This window comes from Pelodiscus sinensis, chromosome 16 (assembly GCF_049634645.1).
Source record: "Pelodiscus sinensis isolate JC-2024 chromosome 16, ASM4963464v1, whole genome shotgun sequence".
NCBI classification, from domain to species: Eukaryota; Metazoa; Chordata; order Testudines; family Trionychidae; genus Pelodiscus; species Pelodiscus sinensis.
Genome location: NC_134726.1, coordinates 4,339,394 through 4,366,876, shown reverse-complemented (window position 1 = coordinate 4,366,876; position 27,483 = coordinate 4,339,394). Strand labels below are relative to the sequence as shown.

General features: G+C 64.4%; 1 protein-coding gene across 2 annotated transcripts; it reads right to left on the bottom strand.

Moving 5' to 3' along the window:
- Nucleotides 1-865: 865 nt before the first annotated feature.
- ARHGDIG (Rho GDP dissociation inhibitor gamma) lies at nucleotides 866-22,670 on the bottom strand. Of its 2 annotated transcripts, none has more exons than XM_075899156.1 (6): nucleotides 22,432-22,670; nucleotides 5,385-5,564; nucleotides 3,536-3,619; nucleotides 3,186-3,262; nucleotides 2,521-2,584; nucleotides 866-2,084 (listed from the first exon to the last, which is right to left on the bottom strand). In XM_075899156.1, the coding sequence occupies exons 1-6, from the start codon at nucleotides 22,625-22,627 to the stop codon at nucleotides 1,885-1,887; spliced, it is 801 nt and encodes a 266-aa protein (XP_075755271.1). In that variant the 5' UTR covers nucleotides 22,628-22,670; the 3' UTR covers nucleotides 866-1,884. The 2 variants fall into 2 exon arrangements, with proteins under 2 accessions (XP_075755271.1, XP_075755272.1); XM_075899157.1 differs by lacking the exon at nucleotides 22,432-22,670 and adding an exon at nucleotides 9,362-9,434.
- Between the last annotated feature and the right edge of the window lie 4,813 nt (nucleotides 22,671-27,483).

Below are 27,483 nucleotides of genomic sequence, written 5' to 3'. Positions count from 1 at the left end.
GTCTGTGTTAAAACTGGCCTCAACAGCCTCCCTCTCGGAGCCTTACTAGGGAAGGGGAGGTGGGGCCCTCATGGTGCCTGCTCGGATCGTAGCCCTCCAGCCAGAACCAGAGCTGGAAGAGACCTCAGGAGTCATCGAGTCCAGCCCCCTGCCCCAGGCAGGACCAACCCCAACTCAATCAGCCCAGCCAGGGCTTTGTCAAGCAGAGACTTAAACACCCCTAGGGATGGAGACTCCACTACTTCCCCAGGGAACCCAGCCCCGGGCTTCCCCACCCGCCTAGGGAAAGAGTTTTTCCTAATATCCAACCTAGACCTCCCCATCTGCAACTTGAGACCATTGCTCCTTGTTCTGCCATCTGCCCCCACTGAGAACAGCCTCTCTCCATCCCCTCTGGAACCCCCCTTCAGGGAGTTGAAGGCTGCTGTCAAATCCCCCCTCACTCTTCTCTTCTGCAGACTGAACAAACCCAAATTCTTCAGCCTCTCCTCATAGGGCATGTGTTCCAGCCTCCTAATCATTTTGGTCGCCCTCCGCTGGATCCTCTCCAATTCATCCACAGCCTTTCTACAGTGGGGGGCCCAGAACTGGACACAATACCCCAGATGTGGCCTCACCAGAGCTGAATAAAGGGGAATAATCGCTTCTCTGGATCTGCTGGCACTGCTCCTCCTAATGCCCCCTACCATGCCATTAGCCTTCTTGGAAGGCAGGGACGAGGGCCGCACGCTCCCTTCTCTCCAGCGAGGGTGGGACCTGCCAGCGCCCTAGCACTGCCTGTCCCCGTGCCCGTTGGGTGCTGGTAACGAAGGGGAGGGGGCAGCGCCCCGTCCCAGCAGGTGTGAAGGAAGCAGGGCGCCGCGGGTGCAGGCCAGGAGAAGGCAGGAACGTTTAATGGCAAGGAGTAAGCGCACAGCCAGCGGTATCAGCAGGGCAGGGGAGGAAGGGCCGGTACAGCTGCGTTGGGGGCCACGTGTGCCCAGCACGGGCTGGGGGAACCGGGGGCCCAGAGCTGTGAGCTGCTCCAGCCCCCTGCACCGGCAGGATGTCCCCAGCCAGAGCTACGACACGGCCACTAGTGGTGGAAGGGCCACGGGCCACGCCAGAGTCCATGTGAAAACTAACCTGGCTCCACAGAGCCCGCTGGAGGGCCCGCTCCCCGCAGGGCGAATCCCATCCCATGGGCTCTGGGCTTTGTCAGGCTCGGGCTGCTTGTGTGGCAAGAGGCGGGTCTGCCCCGAGTGGAGGGGGGCAGTCAGGCCTGGCCACAACAGGCAGCCCCTGGTGAGGGGGGGCAGCAGCTTCCCCAGGGAGGGACACCTGGAGAGGCCGACTGACAGGGCCTTGCCACGTGCAGCCGGCACTGGGAGAGCTGGGCTAAGCCACTAACCCTCCGGCTGCTCCTCAGGCTGGCACAGAGGGGAGGAGCGCCCTGGGCAGCTAACGCTGAGACGAGACCCGCCTGCAGCAAGGGGGTGACCCTGGGGAGCAGCTGGGTGGAAGAGTCTTGTGGAAGCGGCAGGAGGCCCTGGGCCGTGCTGAGGGGGGGGGTGGGCTCGGCCCCTAGCGGGTGGCAGCAGCATCTAGGGGGAGGGGAATCCCTGGCAAAGTAGAGGTGGAGGCAGAGCGGGGGGCTGAGGACAGCCAGGGAGCAGCACAGCCGAGGACTCAGGAGCCTGGGTGGTATTGGGGGGGGGGGGTATGGCTGAGGCTGGGCTGCAAATGGCAGAGAAGCTGGGGGGGGGGAGGGGGCAGTGCCCTGTTCGGCTGCCTGACTTGGCCAGGCCCGGCAGCGGCCCCAGAGCCCTTGTGTTTGCAGGGAGGCTCAGGCTCCCCTCATTCATGGTAAGGTTCGAGTCTGGATTGGGGGGGACATGGGGGGCTTCAATCTTTCCAGTCCTTCGCTATGCAGAGGTGCCACTCCCAGGAGAGATGCTCCGTCCGGTCGTCATCGGTGAGGCAGGATCTGATGTGGTAGGTGCCCCGCACCAGCACGCCCTTGGGGGCCTCCTCCGGGGGGGTCAGGAACTCGTACTCCTCGGCGCGGGGCCCATAGCTGCCCATCATGTAGACGTCCTTATCCACTGGGCAGAGAGAGGGGAGCGTCAGCATGCGTGGGGGGGGGGTGCGCTCTGGAGGGGCCACTAGGTGGCAGCAGAGGAGGGGCTCCAAAAGGCGGGACTTGAGCTGCAAGGGGCGGGGCCAGAGTGTTTGACCAGCACCTGGAGAACTTGCCCCGCACATGCCAGGCCCGGCCCCCCGAGCCCCACGCACGCCGGGCCGGGCCAGGCCCCCCGAGCCCCACGCACGCCGGGCCGGGCCCCCCAAGCCCCACGCACGCCGGGCCGGGCCCCCCGAGCCCCACGCACGCCGGGCCAGGCCGGGCCCCCCGAGCCCCACGCACGCCGGGCCGGGCCCCCCGAGCCCCACGCACGCCGGGCCAGGCCCCCCGAGTCCCATGCACGCCAGGCCGGGTTCGGCCCCAGGCCTGCAGCCCACCTACCCCACGTGCAGACTCACCTTTCAAGCCTTTCCTATAGGCGTGATGCAGATACCGCAGGCCACAGACAATCTCCTTGTTCACCTGCAGGGCGGAAGGGGCAGGTCAGGGGGGCTCCCTGCGCCCGCCCCAGGGCCCAACGCGCCCTCTGGAGACCTGGCAGGGAGCAGCCTGGGGAGGGGCGTGCGCGGGGGGGGGGGGGGCAGCAGGGCACAGAACCACTCTGGCTGCTGGGAGCTAGCCGGCTTCTCCGGCCACGGGGGCAGGAAGTGCCCGGTCTGGGCAGAGCTGCGGGGCTGCCGCGTGACGCTCCCCAAGCTCTCAGCCGGCAGGCAGGGGCCCACCCGCCCCAGGTCCTGCTCGCTGGTGACGCTGCCCCCATTCCCCCCGCAGTGCGAGCCCCCTGCGCCACGCACCCAGCAGCGCTCTGCACGGGGCCTCTCCACAGCGGCTCCCATCCCCAGCCGCCCCGGGCACAGGCAACGGGGCATGCTCCAGCCAGCCAGCGCCAGGGGCCTCAATGGGGACAGAGCAGCCAGCTGGTTCAGCTCCTCTCTGCAGGGCAGGGGCTGCGTGGGACGTGCTGGCGAGGCCAGCCCAGGACAGCTGCTCCCGGGGCGCCTGGCCTGGCTCTCGCGGACCGGCAGGCAGGCAGCGAGCGCGCCAGGCCCAGCTGGGCCCTCACCTTGAACGAGATCTTCACTCTGTACTCCGCCCCCTCCTTCAGCACGAACGCCTGGCTCTTCAGCGCCTCCAGGTCCCCTGCGCCAGCGAGAGAAGAGCCGTCACCTCAGCCCCAACCCGCCCGGGCCCAGAGCCCGCCTCGGCCCAGCCACAGGGGCGCAGGCAGCCGGACTCTGCCCCCCGGGATGTGACCGCCTAGGAGCAGGGACAGGCCGAGGGCGAATGAGGCCTGATTCCTTGTCCCCCCACCCTGCCCCGATGGGAGGATCTCCCAGGTGTGTGTGTGGGGGGGGCTCCTCTGCCCCCCATCCTTGCCCCAGCCAGAGGGCACGCTGGGCTGGCCCCGCTCACCTGTTAAGTCCATGGCGATGGGCCCTGGGGCCTGGTCACACAGCAGCGTCAGTCTCGTCAAGGTGACACTGGACGCACTGGGATCTAGAGAAGGCAGGAGGGGTAGAGTTGGTCGCTGGGTGATGCCGATTCCTGGCCCCGGCTTTCCCTTAGCAGTTTCTTGCCGACAGAGCCAGCTGCCCCGGCGTGCCCGTCCTACCTGCAGCGCTCTCACCCTGCCCCACCCGCGCCCAACGGGGCAGCCCCCATGGGGCTGGTACCCGGCACGGCGCTCGGAAGAGACGCAGGCACGGCACCCCCATCGGCAGCCATCCCTGTGCGCCCCATGAATGGGGCACCATCGGCTCCAGGGACCCTACCCCAGCGCCCCCACCTCTGCCCGGAGCAGCCACAGGGACCTGGCGGCCACTTCTGGGAGGCGTGTGGTGCTGGGGCGAGCAGAACCTGCCTTGGTCCCAGGCGCCTTCTGCACCCCAAACCCTTCATCTCTGGCCCCACGCCCGAGCTCACCCCCTAGCCAAAGCCCTCGTCCTCTCTGCACCCAACCCTCAGCCCCCTCCTGCACCCCAAACCCCTACCCCAGAGCCCATATTCCCAGCTTGGGGGGGGCCTGCTCTGGGTGGATCTAAAGACTGGAGGGGGGTGTCCGGGTGGCGTGGAGGGCTGGCTGCATTGGACCCACCCCTTCCAGGAGCACAGAGCTCCCCCACACTTTACCCAAGGGCCCATGTTGGCTGTTGACACCCCCGGGGGGGCTGGCGGGAGGCACAGCCAGGTGTGGAGGGGGAGATCTGAGATGTGCCCATTGCTAACGCCCCCTGGAGGCGCAGCCCTGCAAGACGCTGTCCAAGCTCCGGCAGCGAAACCCGCCGGCCACGTCGCACCGGTGCGTCTGCCCTGCCTTCAAACCGCGACTGCCCTGGCGGGCCCGTGGGGAGGGGCGAGGTGCTGGGAAGCGGGGGACTGGGGCGCCTGCAGGCAGGAGACCGAAACGCTCTGCTCGGAAACAAACGCACCCGCCTGGGTGGGCCCAGGCGCCCGCGACGCTCCTCTCGGGACGGCCGGTTTCCCCCAGAGAGAAGGCGGCAACCCCAGGGGCCGGGGGAGGTCAGAGCAGACCGGACGGAGCTCTGGAGAAACTGGGGTAGGGAACAATCGAACCATCGGGACCTGACGGGGCGTCTCTGTCGCTGGGGTCGGTGCTCCCCCCCTGCCGCCTGCAGTGACCTCGCGGGGGGGTTACGGAGGACAAAGGCCACTGGCGCAGCTCTTGGGTGCCCGCCACGAGGGCGTTGAGTCGCGCTCTGCCCAGCCTGCCTCCAGGGGCCGCCTGGGTGTGTCCCCACACAGCGCCGCAGACCCAGGCCCGTGGTTCACGGGTGAGAAAGTCCTGCCCCCCCTCCAGGCTGGCTATCTCGGGGACTCTCGCCCCCCCCTCACCCTCGTGCCAAAGGAGGGGCGCTGCTGCCAGCTGCCCAGGTGGGGCACAGGAAGTGGGCACCAGCGTGGGCAGGGGCAGGACAGCCGCCTGGGGGGACAGCCCAGCCACCGCCCGGCACTGCCCGCTCGGGGCCTTGGGCGTGGGTCTAGGCCTTAGGGGCTCCATCTGTCACCTACAAAGGAAAGGTACCAGGGCGCTCTCAGCGTTACTATGGAAACCACCCCGGCCAGAGCGTAACCAAGGAGACCGCCAGCGGGGCCTGACACGGGTCAGCCGCGCCCAGTGATGGGTGGAAAGCGACCAGGGTCCCTTCGAACCGGCCCCAAGGGGAGGACCCACAATGGACTTGTGGGCGCAGCCCCATGCGCCAGACTCCCCCTCCCCCTCCCTGCCAGGCCAGGACCTTACCCACAGCCACAGGGACGGGCCCCAGCAGCGCCCTCTTGTACTTGTTCAAGCTCTCGTCGTCCCGGTCCAGCTGCTGGATCTCCCGGAGGCTCTTCTTCTCCGGGGCCCGGTACGCCAAGCCCACCTCATCTGCCTCCTCCTCCAGGGGCAGCGTCGCCCCGTCCTTATCCACCGCGATCCCTGAGGGGAGCAGAGGCCAGTCAGGGCCAGGAGGGACCCACAGCCTCCTCTGGGAGCCCCACTGCGGCTCGCCCACCCCTGGGGCTGGGCACCGTCCTAGGACACCCTGGAGCCAGCCAGGGGAGGGAAAGGAGCCCTCCCCAGAGCACCTGTAGCCTGCTGCAGTGCCAGAAAGGCTGGGGGGGGGAGCAGTGCCAGAAAGAATGGGGGGTGGGGGGAGCAGTGCCAGAGAGAATGGGGTTGGGGGGAAGCAGTGCCAAGGAGAACGGGGGTTGGGGAGGGCACAGGAGTCTTGAGGAAGCAAGGGGCCAGGTTTGCCTCTCCCCAAGGCAATCCTCTGCTCGCACCCCAGAACAAGGCTGTCACCCCAAGCACGCCCTGGAGGTGGGGGACAGCCCCAGCCCACCCCCACCCCAGTCCTTGGAGCTCCACTCTGCACCCCTCAGCCCCAGATGCCCCCCATCCACGCAGCCACCTGCCAATCTATGTACTGCAGCTGCAGCGCCCTTCTCCACCCTCCCCAGCAAGGCCTGGCTCGCCCCCAGCTAAGGGAAGTGGTGGGGAGCCCCCCAGTGCCCTGCACGGAGGCCTAGTCAGGAGACAGCCCCTCCCCAGCCCAAGCAGATCCCTCAGAGCAAGGGAGAAAATGCAGCTGCCACGACGGAGCAGGGATGATCAGAACCCCATAGGCAGAGACTCCAGCCAGCCCCTCCGGGCGCCTGGGAAGGAGCAGGCCGCCTGTCCCGGGTGGGCCGAGGAGACAGGCCCATGGCTCACTGCTCCCCCAGCAGAGACGCCAAGGGGCCGTGCTCCCCTCAGCTCAGCCCTGGAGTTTGCCAGCCTCCAGGTGACATCTCTCGCCAGCTGCTGGCCCTGCCGGGTAAGCGATGCCCAGGCTGCTCTGTGGCCCCAGGGTCTCTGCAGCGTGCGGGGCCTGGCTGGGACTGCAGCGTCTCAGCCCAGGGGCTGCTGGGACAGGAAGAGCCCTGAGGGACTGCAGCCAGAGGGGGACTCAGTGCCCAGAATCCGGAGAGCCCCACTGGACTGGCTAGTTGTCATGCCCCCCCCAATTTATGAAAATTAGCTAATGGATACAGCCGGTCCCCGAGTTACGAACGCATCAACTTACGACCGTTCGTATTTACAACCAACCTCCTATACAGCTGGAGCCCGAGTTACAAATGAAATCCGCAGTTACGAACAGCGCGGCCATACGTAAGTGAATGTGAGCCGACTTATGAACAGATCAAGTGACGACCTAGTGTTTGGGACGTAACTCGTTCATAACTCAAAGGTGCTTTATGCAAAACAGGTCACGTAACATACGAATTTTACAGTTGCAAGCTGCTGAATGTGCACACCCTGGCTGTGTCTACATTGGCACAATCTTGCGCAAAAGCGACTGCTTTTGCGCCAAAACTTACTGCCTGTCTACACTGGCCGCGAGTTCTCGCGCAAGAACACTGACGTTCTAATGTATGAAATCAGGGCTTCTTGCACAAGAACTATGATGCTCCTGCTCAGGAATAAGCCCTCTTGGGCAACTGTTCTTGCGCAAGAGGCCAGTGGAGACAGGCAACATGAATTTCTTGGGCAAGAAAGCCCGATGGCTAAAATGGCCATCGGAGCTTTCTTGCGCATGAGAGCGTCTACACTGCCATGGATGCTCTTGTGCAAAAGCACATGCCAGTGAAGACGCTCTTCTGGAAGAGTTTTTGCACGAGAACTCTTCCGCAAAAGAGTTCTTGCGCAAAATCATGCCAGTGTAGACGTAGCCCCTGTTTGTGCATGTATAATTCTTGTATGTGAAGTCAGACATATCAAGTGTGAATTCTAAATGTGCTAATGAGGCCACTAGCAATACTAAGGTACTTAATGACTCAGTACTCAAAATCAACAACCTAGGAATGGCCATGTTTGTCCTGTAAGTCCAAACATGTGGTTGGGCCTAGAAAGACGTGATCATGCCACCTGGTCCAGGAATCCATCTCGAACCTGGTATTTTTCCATGGGGATGGAGGGGTGGGGGCAAACAACTGGGGGAAAGTCTATTTAAGCAATGGGGAGCCATCAGTCCATTGTCTTCAGCTGGATTCAAGACTGGCTGGCCCACCCTAAGAGGATACCTGACAACGAAGGACTCTGAAAAAGCTGTAGACCCAGGCCAGAGTAAAGATCAACTCTGACTTAAAGCCTTTTACCTGAGAGAAAACAGCTGTTATGTGTAAGACTTTGCATGTAACGAGTTTTAATTTAGTAACTTACTTTACTCCGCGTCCACCTGCAACCACTTAAATCCTCCTTTTCATACTTAATAAAACACTTTTGTTTATTATCAGGCCCAGTGGAAATAATTGTTGGCTGGGGGAAGCAACCACTGTGCATCTCTCTCTTTCATTGACACAGGGGGTGAACCTTATGAGCTTTCTCTGTGTGACAGTTTTTACACCACATAAGACAGATCCACGTAAGGTTCTGGTCCCGAGTGTGGGCTGGTTTCCTGGGTGTTGAGCCCTCCCGGAGCTGACCTGGTTCAGTGTCTGTGTTGCTCTGCAGGGGAGTGGTAACCTCACATTGTGCCTTGGCTGAGGGAGACCAGAGGATCTGGCCCAGCACGACAGGGTGGTGGGGAGCCCCTGAGGGCAGGAAGGGGGCTGGCAATGGCATGATCAGCAGCATTTCTGTGATTCAACCCATCACACTGGATGTTGCCCAATTTCCAACCTCGCTCAGAGTTGGTGCCTCAGATCACTGTGTCACTGGACTGCAGCACCCTCCAGTCCCACCCTGGCATAGGATCCTAGGGGGCGGGACGGGGCGGGGCAGACACACCAGTCCCAGGGCCAGGCAGAAGTCAGGCTGCTGGACAGCTCTCCCCCAGCCCAGCAGGTGGCACCTCCGGGTGCTGTGCCCTGCACTGGGGGCTCGGGGCACTTCTCAGTGGGGCGGGCCCCCAGCCAGGCACTCGGGAGCAACCTTGCTTGAGACACTAGCAGCTTCAGGGGCCCACCCTGAGCATTCGCCATCTTGGTTAAACAGCAAACGTTTGGCCTCTTCCGAATGGCAAAGCAGCAGGAAGGCGGCTGGGAACCTGGCTCTGCACGGCCCAGAGCCAGAGGCACCAGGTCGGACGGGTTCTCCAGACGGATTATTGGTATCCCATAGCGTCTAGCCGTGGACAGGAACTCACTGCGCATTCTCTATTACAGTAGGACCCAGCACCGCAGCCATGGACCAGGAGCCCAATGTGCATTATCTATTACAGGTATTAGGGTAGGACCGAACACCCGAGATGTGGACCAGGAGCCTACTGTGCATTGTCTATTACAGGTATTACAGTAGGACCCAGAACCCCAGATGTGGTCCAGGAACCCACTGTGCTAGGGGCTGTGCATTATTTATTACAGATATTACAGTAGGACCCAGCACCCCAGCCATGGACCAGGAGCCCAATGTGCATTATCTATTACAGGTATTACGGTAGGACCCAGCACCCGAGATGTGGACCAGGAGCCTACTGTGCATTGTCTATTACAGGTATTACGGTAGGACCCTGGCACTCCAGGTGTGGACCTGCAGCCGGCTGTGCATTATCTATTACAGCAGGGCCCAGGCACCCCAGCTGTGGACAGGAGCAGTAGGCACTGCACCAACAGATCTAGTGCCCTGCTGTCCTGAATCATCTGAGGAGTTTAGCGTTTCCTTCAACATACCCCCCTTCCCAGCTGCTCAGCGAGTTCTGCAAACAGCCCCCCGACTGCCCAGCACCGGGGAGCGATTGGCTGCAAGCGTCTCACCTTCTCCAGCTGTGCTGCTCAGCTCTGACCAGCCCCGGTCATCGAAGGCGCTTAACATGGGCCAGTCTGCAGGCCAGCGATCTGCTCAACGGGCCCCTTTGCTGCTCACTTCCTGGCCCGCAGCAGAGTCCTGGGGGCAAGCGTCCCAGCTCAAACACCTAGCGCACCTGTGCAGCGAGGGTGGGCCGCCAGGTACAACGCCGACGCGGTACCGTTCCAGCGGAAACGCCAGAGACGGCTGAGCCGCGACAGCACCCGGACCAGTCCCTTGGAAGCAAGGAAGGGAGCAGTTCGGAGATCAGTCGCCAAGCCCACCCTCGCTTGCCAAGCACAAAGCGCTGCACGTGCGGCTCTGCCAACTGCAGTGCAACAGCCCCAGCCCTGCACATCTGTCTGATTGTACCGACCCGAGAGGTTTCCCCAACAGGCGGCAAGCTGCTCGGCTGACCCTCCCACCCTGCACTGCGTCTCGTAAACACACACTCACACACGTTAGGAGAACCCAACAGTTGTATTTCCCAGCATCTGTGCACATGAAAATCTGAGTCCTAAATCTGCATCAATTAACAGCTTTTGGCAGACACGGGAAGTGGGTAAAATCTGAATTAATTCAACTAATTAGAGTCTGGGGTTTGTTTGGTCCCAAAATATCCATCAGCGAAGCAGGTACCTAGCGCCACCCAACGCCATTCCACAACAAGTGTGGGGAGCACACACATTGTTAAAGGAGAAAAACCCCAGACACGTGCCTGGTAGGTGCCTACATTTTACAGCCACTGGGAAAGTGAAATTGGCTGAGAGTGTCACCGAGCTGCATGTGTCACAGAGCCTCTCGTACCCAGCTAGCCTGTGGCAGGCCACCTTTTTTTTTTTTATAAAGTGCCTCTTTTTCAAAAAAAATTACAAGTACCCCCAATACCTCCAGTTTTCAAACACACAATTTTTTTTTTCTACCATTGCAACACACTTGTTTAAACAACTTAATCGTAGCCGGGCGGGTGATGAAATTTTTGGGTGTAAAAAGTACATACATAATAAAGTGCTGTAAAACTTAAAACAAAAATTCAGTTTTCTCCAAATTTCAGTTGTGTTGTTCAGTTCTCTCAAGTACCCCTAAGGGTACTCGTACCACTGGTTGAGAAACACAAGTCACTCCCAGGGAGACGCTGCCTGCAGGAAGGATGTAAAATCCCATTTACAATGTTAATCGGTTGAACTCTGTGTTTAACTGGGTACTGCAATGCACTGCTGGGGGGAGGGGGGCTGCTCCAGCTTGGCTGGGTGCTGATTAACCGCAAGGCAATGTTAACCAGTTACCCCTTTGCATCCCTAGCCTGCAGCCACAGCTGGGGCACCGGCCCTTTGGGGAAGGCCTGGAACAGATGAAACGTGCATGCTGCTCCTCTCCTCCCGCGGACAAAGAGGGCCTCGTGCAGAGACACTGACATCTGTGGCAGGGAGCCTGCCCGGACTGGATTCGATAGCACACAGGAGAATGCCAAATCCCTTCTCCTTATCCCAGCCAGGAGTGCGAGCCCCTTGCATCAGCAGGCCGGAGGGCTACTGGCGGGTCCTGGGCTGCATGTGAGAGGCAGAGCGGGAGGCAAGGCTGGGCCCGGGACACACCTGAGAAGCGGGGGAAGAAATCTCTCTTCTTGCACCAGTCTCTGCTGGTGAGAGCTGTCCGGCTGGCCCACAGCTGTCTCCCCACTAACCTGGGACCCCATGTGCTCCTGGAGAGCCGACAAGGGGCAGTGCCCAGGCTGGCGGGGCGGGGGGCTAAGCACGCTGGAGAGCGCCCCCTGCTGCCGGTGCCCAAGCGCCGCCGGTTTTGGTCCTGTGACAAAGGGTGCGTCTGGGTTCCAAAGGAGCCAACCTCACAGGCGGCTCCTGCCTCCCCTGCCACCTCAGACCTGCCTGCCAACACAGCTGGGCGGGGGTCTGCAATCCCAGGGCCACAGGGAAGCCGCTGGCCTGGCTGGGTGTGGCCCAGTGCTGCAGCCTCTGGTGCTGCTCAGACTCAGCCCCCCCCCCCCCCCCCCGGGTGTGCCCACAGCCGCTGTGACCCGTCTCCGCTAGCAGCTAAGGCGTTAACAGCGCAGCACCTGCAGGCTGCTGTGGCCGCAAGGTGGGTGGTTGCTTGGTAACTGCACCTGTGGGGAGCTCTGCGCCCGGCTCCCCGGGGGAGCGTGTGGGTGGGGGGAGGGGGGAGGGGCACAGGTGCTCCCCAGACGGTGCCTGTGCTGTGGGGAGTTCCCAGGGAGGCCAGGCCTGGCGAGGGGATTTACCCCACACAGCCGCTTCGCCCTCCGCCCCCGCCCCACAGGACACGAATGAGCAGCAAAGACCTCAGCTCGCCTGCCACAGGGGCCGGCTGCTCCCATCCGACGGGCCCACCAGGGGCTGCTGCACGCCTGCGGTGCAGGGAGCAGGGCCTCTTGGGGGCATGGTGCCTATTGGTTAGAGCAGGGAACCAGCAGTTCTGTTGCCCACCCAGGCAGTCGTGGGGTAGGCACAGCCCCTGGATGGGCCTGGTAGCATCACACCGGAGCCCAGCAGCCCTGGACTCTGCTCCCCCGTAGCCTCGTGGGGAAGCGCTCGCGGGGCATGGGCCGGGAGCAGGCGACAAGCGGCCCGTTGTGCTGGCGGCTTAGCAGGGCAAGGCAGCTCCCGCCCCGCCATGGGTGTTGGGAAGGGACATGGCGAGGGGGTGTGGGCAGCGCTCTCGTGCCTTGCGCAGCCCCTCCCTGTGGCTAGCAGCAGGGGTGAGCACAGGCCCAGGGGAGCACCCCCAGGAGAGGCAGCTCTTACGGTGGGAGGGGAGACGCTGCAGAAAACCTGCAGCATAAAGCCCGGGGCCTGCTGTCACATGCGGCCCCCCGGCCCGGGGCTCCCTCTATGAGCAGCCTCCCACCCGCAGCAGGGAAGGGCACACGCCCTGAACCTGAGACGGGCTTGCAGGGGGAGCCCGCAGACTTTGAGCTCGGTTCCTTCCCAGACCCTTGGGCCCTGGCAGCCCCTGAGCACCCCAGCTGGTTCCACAGAGCCCAGGGGCAGGGAGCAGGTGCCGCTCAGAAGTGGCTGCTGTTAATGAGCTGGCAGTGCCCAGGGCGGGGGCACCCTGGGACCCAGGGCAGCGCCGCGTTTGCAGACTGGCCTGGCCCCTGAGGGGTGGGCTGAGGCTGCACCAACTCTGCCCAGGTGTAGATGACGCACCAGGAACGAGGCGGAGGCTGGCACCTGGTTGGGCACAGCTTGGCGCAGGCAGCCCTGGCTGAGCCGAGGGAGGGCAAGCGCTGGGCCCCATCACAGACCCAGGGCCCCATCACAGACCCAGGGCCCCATCACAGACCCAGGGCCCTTTCACGAAGTATATTAGGTACAGGGCTGAGGTGAGGCTGGGAGGGAGGGGACCCCACCGGACACAGAGAGCCGAGAGGCAGGGCGACGGCCCCACATACCCCCTTCGGCTGTATCGCACCACGCTCTAGGGACAGTTGCTAGCTACAAACTCGCCGGAAAGTCCCAGCCCCCATCCTGGCCGGCAGGCCCCTGCGCCCTCAGACGTCCCCGCTGGCTAGTGGGGCCACAGCAAACAGCGCCATGCTGAAACAGTGCTCAGCACCAGGGTGCAGGATGCAGCCCCCGGAGCCCCGGAGCGGAGCCAGACCCCACAGAGCAGTGGGGGCTGAGAGATGGGGGGTTCCCCACGGCAAGCCCCTCCCCATTGCTTGCTCCCTCCCTCTCCCCCACACCCCCTCCACCAGCCTCTTGGGTGAAGTCATAATGCTGGACTTATGACATCACCGTCGGTTGCCATGGGAAGGCTCGTGATGTCCCTAAGCCCTGAGGGAAGGGTGGGCCCAGGATGGGGGTGGCCTGGATGGAACCCAGAGAAGGGGAGGGGGGGCGTAAATGCCCAAGAGCGGGGCCGGGAGGGTGGGTCACAGTGCAGCCTGTGGGGTGCTCCCAGGCAGGGGGGTGGGGGACCCCCAAGAACAGGCTGAGGAAGCCAGGAGGGTCCTGCTCAGACAGTTCTGTGCCTGAGGCCCTGCTCCCCTCCCCCCGGCCAGGCTTCTCCTGGGGGGGGAGGGGACCTCACAGGCGCTGGGGCAGCAAGCTGCTCCCCAGAGAAGCCCCCGGGGGGGGGGGGGAACGAGCTGAGCCGAGAGCGGGGCTGGACCCCAGCTCCCTGTGGTCCGAGCCGGGGCAGCCAGCCCTGCTCCAGAGGGTTTGCGCTGGCCTGGCCTGCTGCAGCCCGGCGTGCCCAGCTTTGCAGAGCCTGACGTGGCTCTCTGGATTGACGGTGGCGGAGCTAAGCCCGAGCGAGGCGCCGGGCCGCACATGGTCCAGCCTGCAGAGCGTTCCTCCCAGCCAACACGTGGGACCTCTGCAGGCGGCTGCAGCCACACCGGGACCCACCACGAGTCTGCAAACGGGCCCAGCCACGCCCCAGCAGCTCTGCCTGGCACAGGATGGCACGCTCGCTGGCAGCAACCTGCTGGCCCCTGGCTGAAGGGCTCAACCTCCCCCCCCCCAACAACCCCCCCAGCCCACACACCTGGGGAAGCGGCTGGTGGGCACCTCCTGGGTCTCCCCTTTCTCACACTGCCACCTCCCGTCCGACCGGCCCAGCACAACAAAAGCTCGCCCAGCCCGGCCCCTCCATGCCCGCGCCAATCCCTTCAAAGGGCAATGGAAACCCGGGGCCAATCTACACAACAGTGAGAGCCAGAGGGCAGTGAAACGCCAGTACCCCGGCCAGGCTGCGGCTCAGCCCCCCCATGCCGCCCCCCACCCATGCCCAGGCTGCAGGGAGATACCTCAGGGGAGTCTGCTGGGCATGGAGAACCCCGGGCACCTCAGGGCGGGGCACTGGCCAGGCCAGCGTGGAAGCAGTGACTAGATCGGTGGTTACCCACAAGATATGCACGTCCCCCCCTGCACCCACCCACCCACAGCACACCCCTCTATACCCCTACCCCAACACACACAGCCCTGCACACCCCTCTGTACGACCCCTGCACACAATCACGCACCGCTACACCCGCGCCCCGACACACAGACCCCTGCACTCCCCTCTGTACAACCCCTGCACACAACCACACAGCGCGACACCCCCGCCCCGACACACAGACCCCTGCACACCCCTCTGTACGACCCCTGCACACAATCACGCACCGCTACACCCGCGCCCCGACACACAGACCCCTGCACTCCCCTCTGTACAACCCCTGCACACAACCACACAGCGCGACACCCCCGCACCGACACACAGACCCCTGCACACCCCTCTGTACATCCCCTGCACACAACCACACACCGCTACACCCCCGCCCCGACACACAGACCCCTGCACACCCCTCTGTACATCCCCTGCACACAATCACACACCGCTACACCCCTGCACACCCCTCTGTACAACCCCTGCACACAACCACTCAGCGCTACACCCCCGCCCCGACACACAGACCCCTGCACTCCCCTCTGTACAACCCCTGCACACAACCACACAGCGCGACACCCCCGCCCCGACACACAGACCCCTGCACACCCCTCTGTACAACCCCTGCACACAACCACACACCGCTACACCCCCGCCCCGACACACAGACCCCTGCACTCCCCTCTGTACAACCCCTGCACACAACCACACACTGCTACACCCCTGCACACCCCTCTGTACAACCCCTGCACACAACCACACAGCGCGACACCCCCGCCCCGACACACAGACCCCTGCACACCCCTCTGTACAACCCCTGCACACAACCACACAGCGCGACACCTCCGCCCCGACACACAGACCCCTGCACTCCCCCCTGTACAACTCCTGCACACAACCACACACCGCTACACCCCTGCACACCCCTCTGTACAACCCCTGCACACAACCGCACAGTGCGACACCCCCGCCCCGACACACAGACCCCTGCACCCCCCTCTGTACAACCCCTGCACACAACCACACACCGCTACACCCCCGCCCCGACACACAGACCCCTGCACACCCCTCTGTACATCCCCGGCACACAATCACACACCGCTACACCCCTGCACACCCCTCTGTACAACCCCTGCACACAATCACACAGCGCTACACCCCCGCCCAGACACACAGACCCCTGCACTCCCCTCTGTACAACCCCTGCACACAACCACACAGCGCGACACCCCCGCCCCGACACACAGACCCCTGCACACAACCACACAGCGCGACACCCCCACCCCGACACACAGACCCCTGCACACCCCTCTGTACAACCCCTGCACACAACCACACAGCGCGACACCCCGCCCCGACACACAGACCCCTGCACTCCCCTCTGTACAACCCCTGCACACAACCACACACCGCTACACCCCCGCCCCGACACACAGACGCCTGCACTCCCCTCTGTACAACCCCTGCACACAACCACACACTGCTACATCCCTGCACACCCCTCTGTACAACCCCTGCACACAACCACACAGCGCGACACCCCCGCCCCGACACACAGACCCCTGCACACCCCTCTGTACAACCCCTGCACACAAGCACACAGCGCGACACCCCGCCCCGACACACAGACCCCTGCACTCCCCTCTGTACAACCCCTGCACACAACCACACACCGCTACACCCCCGCCCCGACACACAGACCCCTGCACTCCCCTCTGTACAACCCCTGCACACAACCACACACTGCTACACCCCTGCACACAACTACACAGCGCGACACCCCCGCCCCGACACACAGACCCCTGCACACCCCTCTGTACAACCCCTGCACACAACCACACAGCGCGACACCCCCGCCCCAACACACAGACCCCTGCACTCCCCCCTGTACAACTCCTGCACACAACCACACACCGCTACACCCCTGCACACCCCTCTGTACAACCCCTGCACACGACCACACACCGCGACACCCCCGCCCGACACACAGACCCCTGCACTCCCCTCTGTACAACCCCTGCACACAACCGCACAGCGCGACACCCCCGCCCGACACACAGACCCCTGCACTCCCCTCTGTACAACCCCTGCACACAACCACACAGCGCGACACCCCCACCCCGACACACAGACCCCTGCACACCCCTCTGTACATCCCCTGCACACAATCACACACTGCTACACCCCCGCCCGACACACAGACCCCTGCACACCCCTCTGTACAACCCCTGCACACAACCGCACAGCGCGACACCCCCGCCCCGACACACCGACCCCTGCACACCCCTCTGTACAACCCCTGCACACAACCACACACCGCTACACCCCCGCCCCGACACACAGATCCCTGCACACCCCTCTGTACATCCCCTGCACACAACCACACAGCGCGACACCCCCGCCCGACACACAGACCCCTGCACACCCCTCTGTACAACCCCTGCACACAACCACACAGCGCGACACCCCCGCCCGACACACAGATCCCTGCACACCCCTCTGTACAACCCCTGCACACAACCACACACCGCTACACCCCCGCCCGACACACAGACCCCTGCACACCCCTCTGTACAACCCCTGCACACAACCACACAGCGCGACACCCCCACCCCGACACACAGACCCCTGCACACCCCTCTGTACAACCCCTGCACACAACCACACACCGCTACACCCCCGCCCCGACACACAGACCCCTGCACACCCCTCTGTACAACCCCTGCACACAACCACACAGCGCGACACCCCCGCCCGACACACCGACCCCTGCACACCCCTCTGTACAACCCCTGCACACAACCACACACCGCTACACCCCCGCCCGACACACAGACCCCTGCACACCCCTCTGTACATCCCCTGCACACAACCACACAGCGCTACACCCCGCCCGACACACAGACCCCTGCACTCCCCTCTGTACAACCCCTGCACACAACCACACAGCGCGACACCCCCGCCCGACACACGGACCCCTGCACTCCCCTCTGTACAACCCCTGCACACAACCACACAGCGCGACACCCCCGCCCGACACACAGACCCCTGCACACCCCTCTGTACATCCCCTGCACACAACCACACACCGCTACACCCCCGCCCGACACACAGACCCCTGCACACCCCTCTGTACAACCCCTGCACACAACCACACACTGCTACACCCCTGCACACCCCTCTGTACAACCCCTGCACACAACCACACAGCGCGACACCCCCACCCCGACACACAGACCCCTGCACACCCCTCTGTACAACCCCTGCACACAACCACACACCGCTACACCCCCGCCCCGACACACAGACCCCTGCACACCCCTCTGTACAACCCCTGCACACAACCACACAGCGCGACACCCCCGCCCGACACACCGACCCCTGCACACCCCTCTGTACAACCCCTGCACACAACCACACACCGCTACACCCCCGCCCGACACACAGACCCCTGCACACCCCTCTGTACATCCCCTGCACACAACCACACAGCGCTACACCCCGCCCGACACACAGACCCCTGCACTCCCCTCTGTACAACCCCTGCACACAACCACACAGCGCGACACCCCCGCCCGACACACGGACCCCTGCACTCCCCTCTGTACAACCCCTGCACACAACCACACAGCGCGACACCCCCGCCCGACACACAGACCCCTGCACACCCCTCTGTACATCCCCTGCACACAACCACACACCGCTACACCCCCGCCCGACACACAGACCCCTGCACACCCCTCTGTACAACCCCTGCACACAACCACACACTGCTACACCCCTGCACACCCCTCTGTACAACCCCTGCACACAACCACACACCGCTACACCCCCGCCCCGACACACAGACCCCTGCACACCCCTCTGTACAACCCCTGCACACAACCACACAGCGCGACACCCCCGCCCGACACACAGACCCCTGCACACCCCTCTGTACATCCCCTGCACACAACCACACAGCGCGACACCCCCGCCCCGACACACAGACCCCTGCACACCCCTCTGTACAACCCCTGCACACAACCACACACCGCTACACCCCCGCCCCGACACACAGACCCCTGCACACCCCTCTGTACAACCCCTGCACACAACCACACACCGCTACACCCCCGCCCCAACACACAGACCCCTGCACACCCCTCTGTACAACCCCTGCACACAACCACACAGCGCGACACCCCCGCCCGACACACAGACCCCTGCTCACCCCTCTGTACAACCCCTGCACACAACCACACACTGCTACACCCCTGCACACCCCTCTGAACAACCCCTGCACACAACCACACACCGCTACACCCCCGCCCCGACACACAGACCCCTGCACACCCCTCTGTACAACCCCTGCACACAACCACACAGCGCGACACCCCCGCCCGACACACAGACCCCTGCACACCCCTCTGTACATCCCCTGCACACAACCACACAGCGCGACACCCCCGCCCCGACACACAGACCCCTGCACACCCCTCTGTACATCCCCTGCACACAATCACACAGCGCGACACCCCCGCCCCGACACACAGACCCCTGCACTCCCCTCTGTACAACCCCTGCACACAACCACACACTGCTACACCCCTGCACACCCCTCTGTACAACCCCTGCACACAACCACACAGCGCGACACCCCCGCCCCGACACACAGACCCCTGCACACCCCTCTGTACAACCCCTGCACACAACCACACAGCGCGACACCCCCGCCCGACACACAGACCCCTGCACACCCCTCTGTACATCCCCTGCACACAACCACACAGCGCGACACCCCCGCCCCGACACACAGACCCCTGCACACCCCTCTGTACATCCCCTGCACACAATCACACAGCGCGACACCCCCGCCCCGACACACAGACCCCTGCACTCCCCTCTGTACAACCCCTGCACACAACCACACACTGCTACACCCCTGCACACCCCTCTGTACAACCCCTGCACACAACCACACAGCGCGACACCCCCGCCCCGACACACAGACCCCTGCACACCCCTCTGTACAACCCCTGCACACAACCACACACTGCTACACCCCTGCACACCCCTCTGTACAACCCCTGCACACAACCACACACCGCTACACCCCCGCCCCGACACACAGACCCCTGCACACCCCTCTGTACAACCCCTGCACACAACCACACAGCGCGACACCCCCGCCCGACACACAGACCCCTGCACACCCCTCTGTACATCCCCTGCACACAACCACACAGCGCGACACCCCCGCCCCGACACACAGACCCCTGCACACCCCTCTGTACAACCCCTGCACACAACCACACACCGCTACACCCCCGCCCCGACACACAGACCCCTGCACACCCCTCTGTACAACCCCTGCACACAACCACACACCGCTACACCCCCGCCCCAACACACAGACCCCTGCACACCCCTCTGTACAACCCCTGCACACAACCACACAGCGCGACACCCCCGCCCGACACACAGACCCCTGCTCACCCCTCTGTACAACCCCTGCACACAACCACACACTGCTACACCCCTGCACACCCCTCTGAACAACCCCTGCACACAACCACACACCGCTACACCCCCGCCCCGACACACAGACCCCTGCACACCCCTCTGTACAACCCCTGCACACAACCACACAGCGCGACACCCCCGCCCGACACACAGACCCCTGCACACCCCTCTGTACATCCCCTGCACACAACCACACAGCGCGACACCCCCGCCCCGACACACAGACCCCTGCACACCCCTCTGTACATCCCCTGCACACAATCACACAGCGCGACACCCCCGCCCCGACACACAGACCCCTGCACTCCCCTCTGTACAACCCCTGCACACAACCACACACTGCTACACCCCTGCACACCCCTCTGTACAACCCCTGCACACAACCACACAGCGCGACACCCCCGCCCCGACACACAGACCCCTGCACACCCCTCTGTACAACCCCTGCACACAACCACACAGCGCGACACCCCCGCCCGACACACAGACCCCTGCACACCCCTCTGTACATCCCCTGCACACAACCACACAGCGCGACACCCCCGCCCCGACACACAGACCCCTGCACACCCCTCTGTACATCCCCTGCACACAATCACACAGCGCGACACCCCCGCCCCGACACACAGACCCCTGCACTCCCCTCTGTACAACCCCTGCACACAACCACACACTGCTACACCCCTGCACACCCCTCTGTACAACCCCTGCACACAACCACACAGCGCGACACCCCCGCCCCGACACACAGACCCCTGCACACCCCTCTGTACAACCCCTGCACACAACCACACAGCGCGACACCCCCGCCCCGACACACAGACCCCTGCACTCCCCTCTGTACATCCCCTGCACACAACCACACAGCGCGACACCCCCGCCCCGACACACAGACCCCTGCACACCCCTCTGTACATCCCCTGCACACAACCACACAGCGCGACACCCCCGCCCCGACACACAGACCCCTGCACACCCCTCTGTACATCCCCTGCACACAATCACACAGCGCGACACCCCCGCCCCGACACACAGACCCCTGCACTCCCCTCTGTACAACCCCTGCACACAACCACACACTGCTACACCCCTGCACACCCCTCTGTACAACCCCTGCACACAACCACACAGCGCGACACCCCCGCCCCGACACACAGACCCCTGCACACCCCTCTGTACAACCCCTGCACACAACCACACAGCGCGACACCCCCGCCCCGACACACAGACCCCTGCACTCCCCTCTGTACATCCCCTGCACACAACCACACAGCGCGACACCCCCGCCCCGACACACAGACCCCTGCACACCCCTCTGTACATCCCCTGCACACAACCACACAGCGCGACACCCCCGCCCCGACACACAGACCCCTGCACACCCCTCTGTACATCCCCTGCACACAATCACACAGCGCGACACCCCCGCCCCGACACACAGACCCCTGCACTCCCCTCTGTACAACCCCTGCACACAACCACACACTGCTACACCCCTGCACACCCCTCTGTACAACCCCTGCACACAACCACACAGCGCGACACCCCCGCCCCGACACACAGACCCCTGCACACCCCTCTGTACAACCCCTGCACACAACCACACAGCGCGACACCCCCGCCCCGACACACAGACCCCTGCACTCCCCTCTGTACATCCCCTGCACACAACCACACAGCGCGACACCCCCGCCCCGACACACAGACCCCTGCACACCCCTCTGTACATCCCCTGCACACAACCACACAGCGCGACACCCCCGCCCCGACACACAGACCCCTGCACACCCCTCTGTACATCCCCTGCACACAATCACACAGCGCGACACCCCCGCCCCGACACACAGACCCCTGCACTCCCCTCTGTACAACCCCTGCACACAACCACACACTGCTACACCCCTGCACACCCCTCTGTACAACCCCTGCACACAACCACACAGCGCGACACCCCCGCCCCGACACACAGACCCCTGCACACCCCTCTGTACAACCCCTGCACACAACCACACAGCGCGACACCCCCGCCCCGACACACAGACCCCTGCACTCCCCTCTGTACATCCCCTGCACACAACCACACAGCGCGACACCCCCGCCCCGACACACAGACCCCTGCACACCCCTCTGTACATCCCCTGCACACAACCACACAGCGCGACACCCCCGCCCCGACACACAGACCCCTGCACACCCCTCTGTACATCCCCTGCACACAATCACACAGCGCGACACCCCCGCCCCGACACACAGACCCCTGCACTCCCCTCTGTACAACCCCTGCACACAACCACACACTGCTACACCCCTGCACACCCCTCTGTACAACCCCTGCACACAACCACACAGCGCGACACCCCCGCCCCGACACACAGACCCCTGCACACCCCTCTGTACAACCCCTGCACACAACCACACAGCGCGACACCCCCGCCCCGACACACAGACCCCTGCACTCCCCTCTGTACATCCCCTGCACACAACCACACAGCGCGACACCCCCGCCCCGACACACAGACCCCTGCACACCCCTCTGTACATCCCCTGCACACAACCACACAGCGCTACACCCCCGCCCGACACACCCCTCCGCACCCCGCCCCGCACACCCCGCGCTCACCTCGGGCGCACACCGCCAGCCGCAGCAGCTCCAGCAGCTGCCCGCCGAAGTCGCACGCGGCCGCGCCCAGCATGGTGCCGCCCGCCAGAGGAAGGGGGTCGCCGGGCGGGGGTCGCGGGGAGGGAGGGAGCGAGCGGCCGAGCCGAGCCGAGCGGCCCCCCCGCGCTCCGCCGCCACCAGACCGCGATGAGCTCATCGCCGGCCCGCCGCGCGCACCGCTCCCCGGCGGCCCCTCCCCGGGGATGGCGCGGCCCGGCCGGGCCACGGGGGCGGGGCCGCTCGGAGCCCCGCAGGCTGGGGGGGGCCGCCCCCCCCCGCCCGGCGCAGGCCGGAGCCCCGCCCCCGCCGGCTCCTGGCGAGACTCCCGCGGGGATTTCCAGGCGGTCGGGGATGGAGCCAGCCTGGGGGTGCTCGGTTCCCAGGGTTGAGGGAGCCCCTCGCCTCCGCTGGGTTCGGCTCTCCCCGGCCTGCCCAGCCCACTGCAGGCTGAGCCGCCCTGGGCCGGTCTGGCAACACCCCTGGGCCGGGTGTGGCCAAGTTCCCCAAAAAGTTAGTTTGCAGCCAGCAGTCCTGGCTGCGGGGGTTCAGCTCCACTGTACCCCTCTCCACAGAGCCCAGGGGTGATGCTGCCAGACAGCCCCGACCTCCTGTGGTCCGGCACATTCCCTGGTCTGGCAGGGCCCAAGGATGCCGGACTAGAGAGGTGCAACCGGCAGTGACTAGTGGTTCCCCACCTAGGTACTAAGACTAGAGCCAAATCCCCCCTTAATCGTCTCTTTGTTAAGCTGAGGAGCCTCCAGCCACTCCCTCTGGGCCTGGCAGGCTTTGTAACCCTTTCGTCATCCGGCTGCCGCTTCTCTGCACCCTCGCCCCGTTAGCGACAGCCTCCTCGCCGGAACGGGAGTGCGGGCGTCAGCCGCCGCGGCAGCAGGGCCACCCCCAAGCCGTGGCGCCAGTCTCGTCTCTCCCACTGTGACTATGTCATTCGCACGAGGCAGCACGGCGGTGGCGGGCAGGGCTGAGCCAGGGGAGCGGCCGAGGGGCAGTTTTGAGCCTGACAATGATGCCAAAAGAGGCAGTTCAGCATCAAGTCCCTTTGTGGTGACACAGATCCAGCTCCACGGAGTCACGGGCTAGTCCGGCTCTAATCACTAGGTGTCACTGTCCTCCCAGAGATGAGACTAGAACCCGTCAGGCTGGATCCTGGTGGCTGTAACCAGACCGAAGTAGGGATGTAAAAGGTTAACCAGTTAGCCAGTAAGCATTAGGCGTACTAGTTAATCCTCCCTAACCATTAGCTGTGGCCGACCCCAGCAGCCCAGCACCAGGGTGGAGCAGCCCTAGCCAGACCAGAGGGCTGAAGCAGACCCACCCACCCTATCTGGCTAAGCCATGCTGGCCTGGGCCCCAGCCCTTCTGCCCAAATCCCCACCCCTTCCAGGAGCATAGAGCCCCCCCATGCACACACCTAGTCTGGGGGCCCAGCGAGACTGTCGGCTTCCCTGGATTAAGGCCAAAAATTGAAAATCTTCACTAATTGTGGGGGCCCAGTTGGCCTGGTGAGAGCTCAACTCAGCTGGGAGTCAGGCCAGACGATCTGAGAAGTCAGGGGAACGGGGCTAGTGGCCACCTCTGGTCACTTGCCCACTGGAGCAAGACGCAGCGGCAGAACCCAGCTCTCTTATTTGCTAGCCTAGAGCCTCAACCACTGCCCCAGGCCGCAACTGCTTTGTCCAGCAGCCTCCGGCCTCGGTCACCACGCACCTTCCAACCTCTGCAATGCCTGGCGAGGGTGTGCGGACAGCAGCCTCCTCCGCTGTGCAGCCCCAAGCCCTGATGCAAGGCAGGGCCCTGGAGAGACGAGTCGTGCAATTAAAGGCAGGGCCAAATAAACCTAGCCCACCGCCTCCAGGGCTTTGTCCAGCCTCTTCTTCAAAGCCTCCAAGGCCGCAGATCCCCAACCGCCCTTGGCCACGAACTCCAGAGTTTACCCAGCTAGTGTGAAAGTTTCACTTTTCCCAAATATCTAAACGAACCCTCCCTTGCTGCAGATTTGGCCCAGTACGTCTGCTCCAGTCCTGGGTGGACGTGGACTTTAGAACAACTTTTTACATATGAGCCTCTCTGGCTGCTGTCCCCTCGCCCCGGCTGTCTCTCCTCTAGATTAAAGGGCTCCAGCTTTCAGAGCTCACGTTGCTGTTCTCGGGACTCCCACCTTTGGAGTGCCTCGTTCTGCAAAGATCAGGGGAAGGAAGGGCTGGGTCTGTGGGCACGGACAATCCAGAGAGACAGACCCACCCACAGAGCACACAAAGCGATGACATCAGCCCCTTGGTGCCCTGCACTTGGGAACAGAAGCTGCTGCCCTGGTAACGTACCTTTGCCACAAGGCTAGGGGCAGGAAATGCAACGTACGAGAGGCGGGCAGCAGGGTGGACTCCCTGCCCCAGGGCGATGGAGGGAGGGGCCTGGCACGGACCCTGGCATTGCTCCTGCCCGTGCCACAAAGAACCGATCCATTGAAACCAAGCCTCTGGGACTGCAGAGCCTTCCCCGTCGCTCCTCGGGGCACGGCTGGCGCTGGGGGGCAGTGCTGGGATGAGAGCCGGTTTGGATGGTGACGCGGGCAGGGCCCAGCACGCTGTGGGCCAGGCGGCGAGAGGGCGGGGGTGCAGGAGGCAGAACGCCATCACCCCACTGGGAGGCTGGCTGGGACACTGCGCAGCCGCTTTGCAGAAAGGCCCCTGGGGTCTGCATGGCAGCGCCCAGCCACAGCCCAGCTCCGCCCTGGCACCCGGGGCAGAGCCCCCCCCTCTCTTTCCCTTGCCATTTCTATCCCCCCGCCCAGGGGCTATTAGCAAGCGTGCAGCCCTGGGGCTGGCACAAGCCTCCGTGTGCTTTGGCTAGGGGCGCGGTGTGCCCGGCCCATGCCTGGCAAGGAGCAGGGTGGCATTTCCCATACACTCAGTGCAATCCACGTCCCAGCTGCCGCCTGCCGTTGGCCGCTCTCGAGTGCCCAGCTAGCCAAGGCCGTGCCTTGCCCCCCCACCCCGTCCCAGCCGTTTCCGGGTGACAGCCTAGCACGCCTGCAGGCCGGCGCTGAGGAGAAGCAGGCCCCGGAGGCCAGCACAGCAGCCCCACTGCATGCTCAGCCTGCTGCTGAGTGGAGCTATAGGGCACCCCCCGGGAAGGGAAGGCCGAGCACTGCCCCAGAGGGAGCACTGACCCGCCCGGCAGGGAGAGCAGCAGGGGGAGCCAGGCCCGAGGGCAACTCCAGGGGGCAGTACACAAAGGGCCTTGGGGTGGGGCGTTTCCATGCAGCTGTCCACAGCAGCCCGGCCCTTTGCCTGCACCAGGGCTAGTCTCCTGGCCTCTTGCAGGCTGTCTTCACCCCAGCAACACGGGGGGGCAGAAGCCAGAACCCAGTCCCTCCCCTGCCCGCTCCAGTCCTGGCATCACCCAGGCCCGCTGCACGGCCGCCCTGGTGCATGTCACTTTGCAGCCTCAGCTCCCTTCAGCAGGCTGGCGGGAGGACAGACGCTCCCTGGGGACAGGTCAAAAGCCACGTCCCTGTCTTAGGCTGCCAGCCCGTGGCCTTAGGATCCTTGAACCCGACTCTCCTCCTCCGGTCCCCGCTCCTGCTGCCCCCTCCAGCGCTCTGGCCCCAGAACAGGGGAGGGAAGCTGGTAACAGTGCCAGGGGGCTGCCCTCAGGAGCTCGCGAGCCCGTGGCAGGTCTGGGGAGCAGGGAGACACCCGCCGCCCGGAGATAAGGCGAGCCTGGCACACGCTAGCGCCCCCCCCCCCCCCCGCACATGGCTGCGCCGCCGGGAAGCAGCTGTCGCTACTTGGAGTCCAACGGCGCAATAAGCAGCCAGCGTTTGATGGCAAACAAGCCCTTCCAGCCCAAGCTGCTGCAGGCAGCGGGAGAGGGGGACACGCAGCGTCTGCCGGGATATTTGGGGCAGCACCTTCCAGCAGAGCCCACCGGGGCTGGCTGCCCATGGGTCCCAGCCTGCAGCGCAGGGTGCAACCCGGGAACGGGCTCGGGGGCTCCCGCTGGTGGGGGGGGGCTGGCTGCCCATGGGTCCCAGCCTGCAGCGCAGGGTGCAACCCGGGAACGGGCTCGGGGGCTCCCGCTGGTGGGGGGGGGGGGGCAGTTAGCACATCGTGAACGAGCTGGGGGAAGTGAGAACGGGGGGGGGGGGGGGGGAAGCTGCTTGCTGCTGGGTCCGTGCTGGGAGTGTCTGGCTGAGCCCAATTTCTCCTGCCCTGGCCCAGCTCCTGCCCCGGGTGGGCTGGGATCCCAGCCAGGGCAAAGCAGCCAGCCCTGCCAGGACACGGGCGTCTCCAGTGCATGCAGAGGCAGCCCAGGCATGGGGAGGGGGAGCCTTGGTTGGGAGCTGAGCTCTCCGCCCCTCCCCTCGACGGCCTTCAGAGCCGAGCTCCAGCCAGAGTGGGTGCCGGACACGGGCCCAGCTGTGCCCACCCGGGCGCAGACTCACAGAGGTGGATTTCAGCAGGGCGGCTGGATCCTCGCCTGGCCTGTCTGCAGTGAATGGGGTGGGCAGGGAATTGCCCAGCTTGGCTGGCACCGGTTAGGTCTTCCGTGGGAATCCCGCGTGCGGCAGAAGGGTTAACACGTGCTAACGCCAAGCACGTGGAGCGAGCTGCAGCTGCCCTGCGCAAGCCGCCACGGAGAGGATGCAGCTACCTCTGGGGTGGAACGCAGCAGCAGCTGCTCGCACGTACGCCCCCTCCGCTCCATGCAGCAGCACCTCCCACCTGCAGGGCCGGGATGGGGCCAGCGGTGACCTTGGCCAGGACAAGGAGGCGCTCCCCCAAACCTCCCCCATAGGCAGGGTGTGGCGCTGCCCGCTCAGCCACTCCAGCGCGATGGCAGAGGGCACCCCACGGGTAGCGGCCCCTGCCGACCCCTGTCCATGGCAGAGCAGGCGCTCGGGGAGACACGCTGCCACAGCTGGGCTGGGCCCCGGCAGGGCCTGGCTAGGCTGGTCAGCCCGTGGGCCCAGGGCTAGGCCGGAGGCTGCTG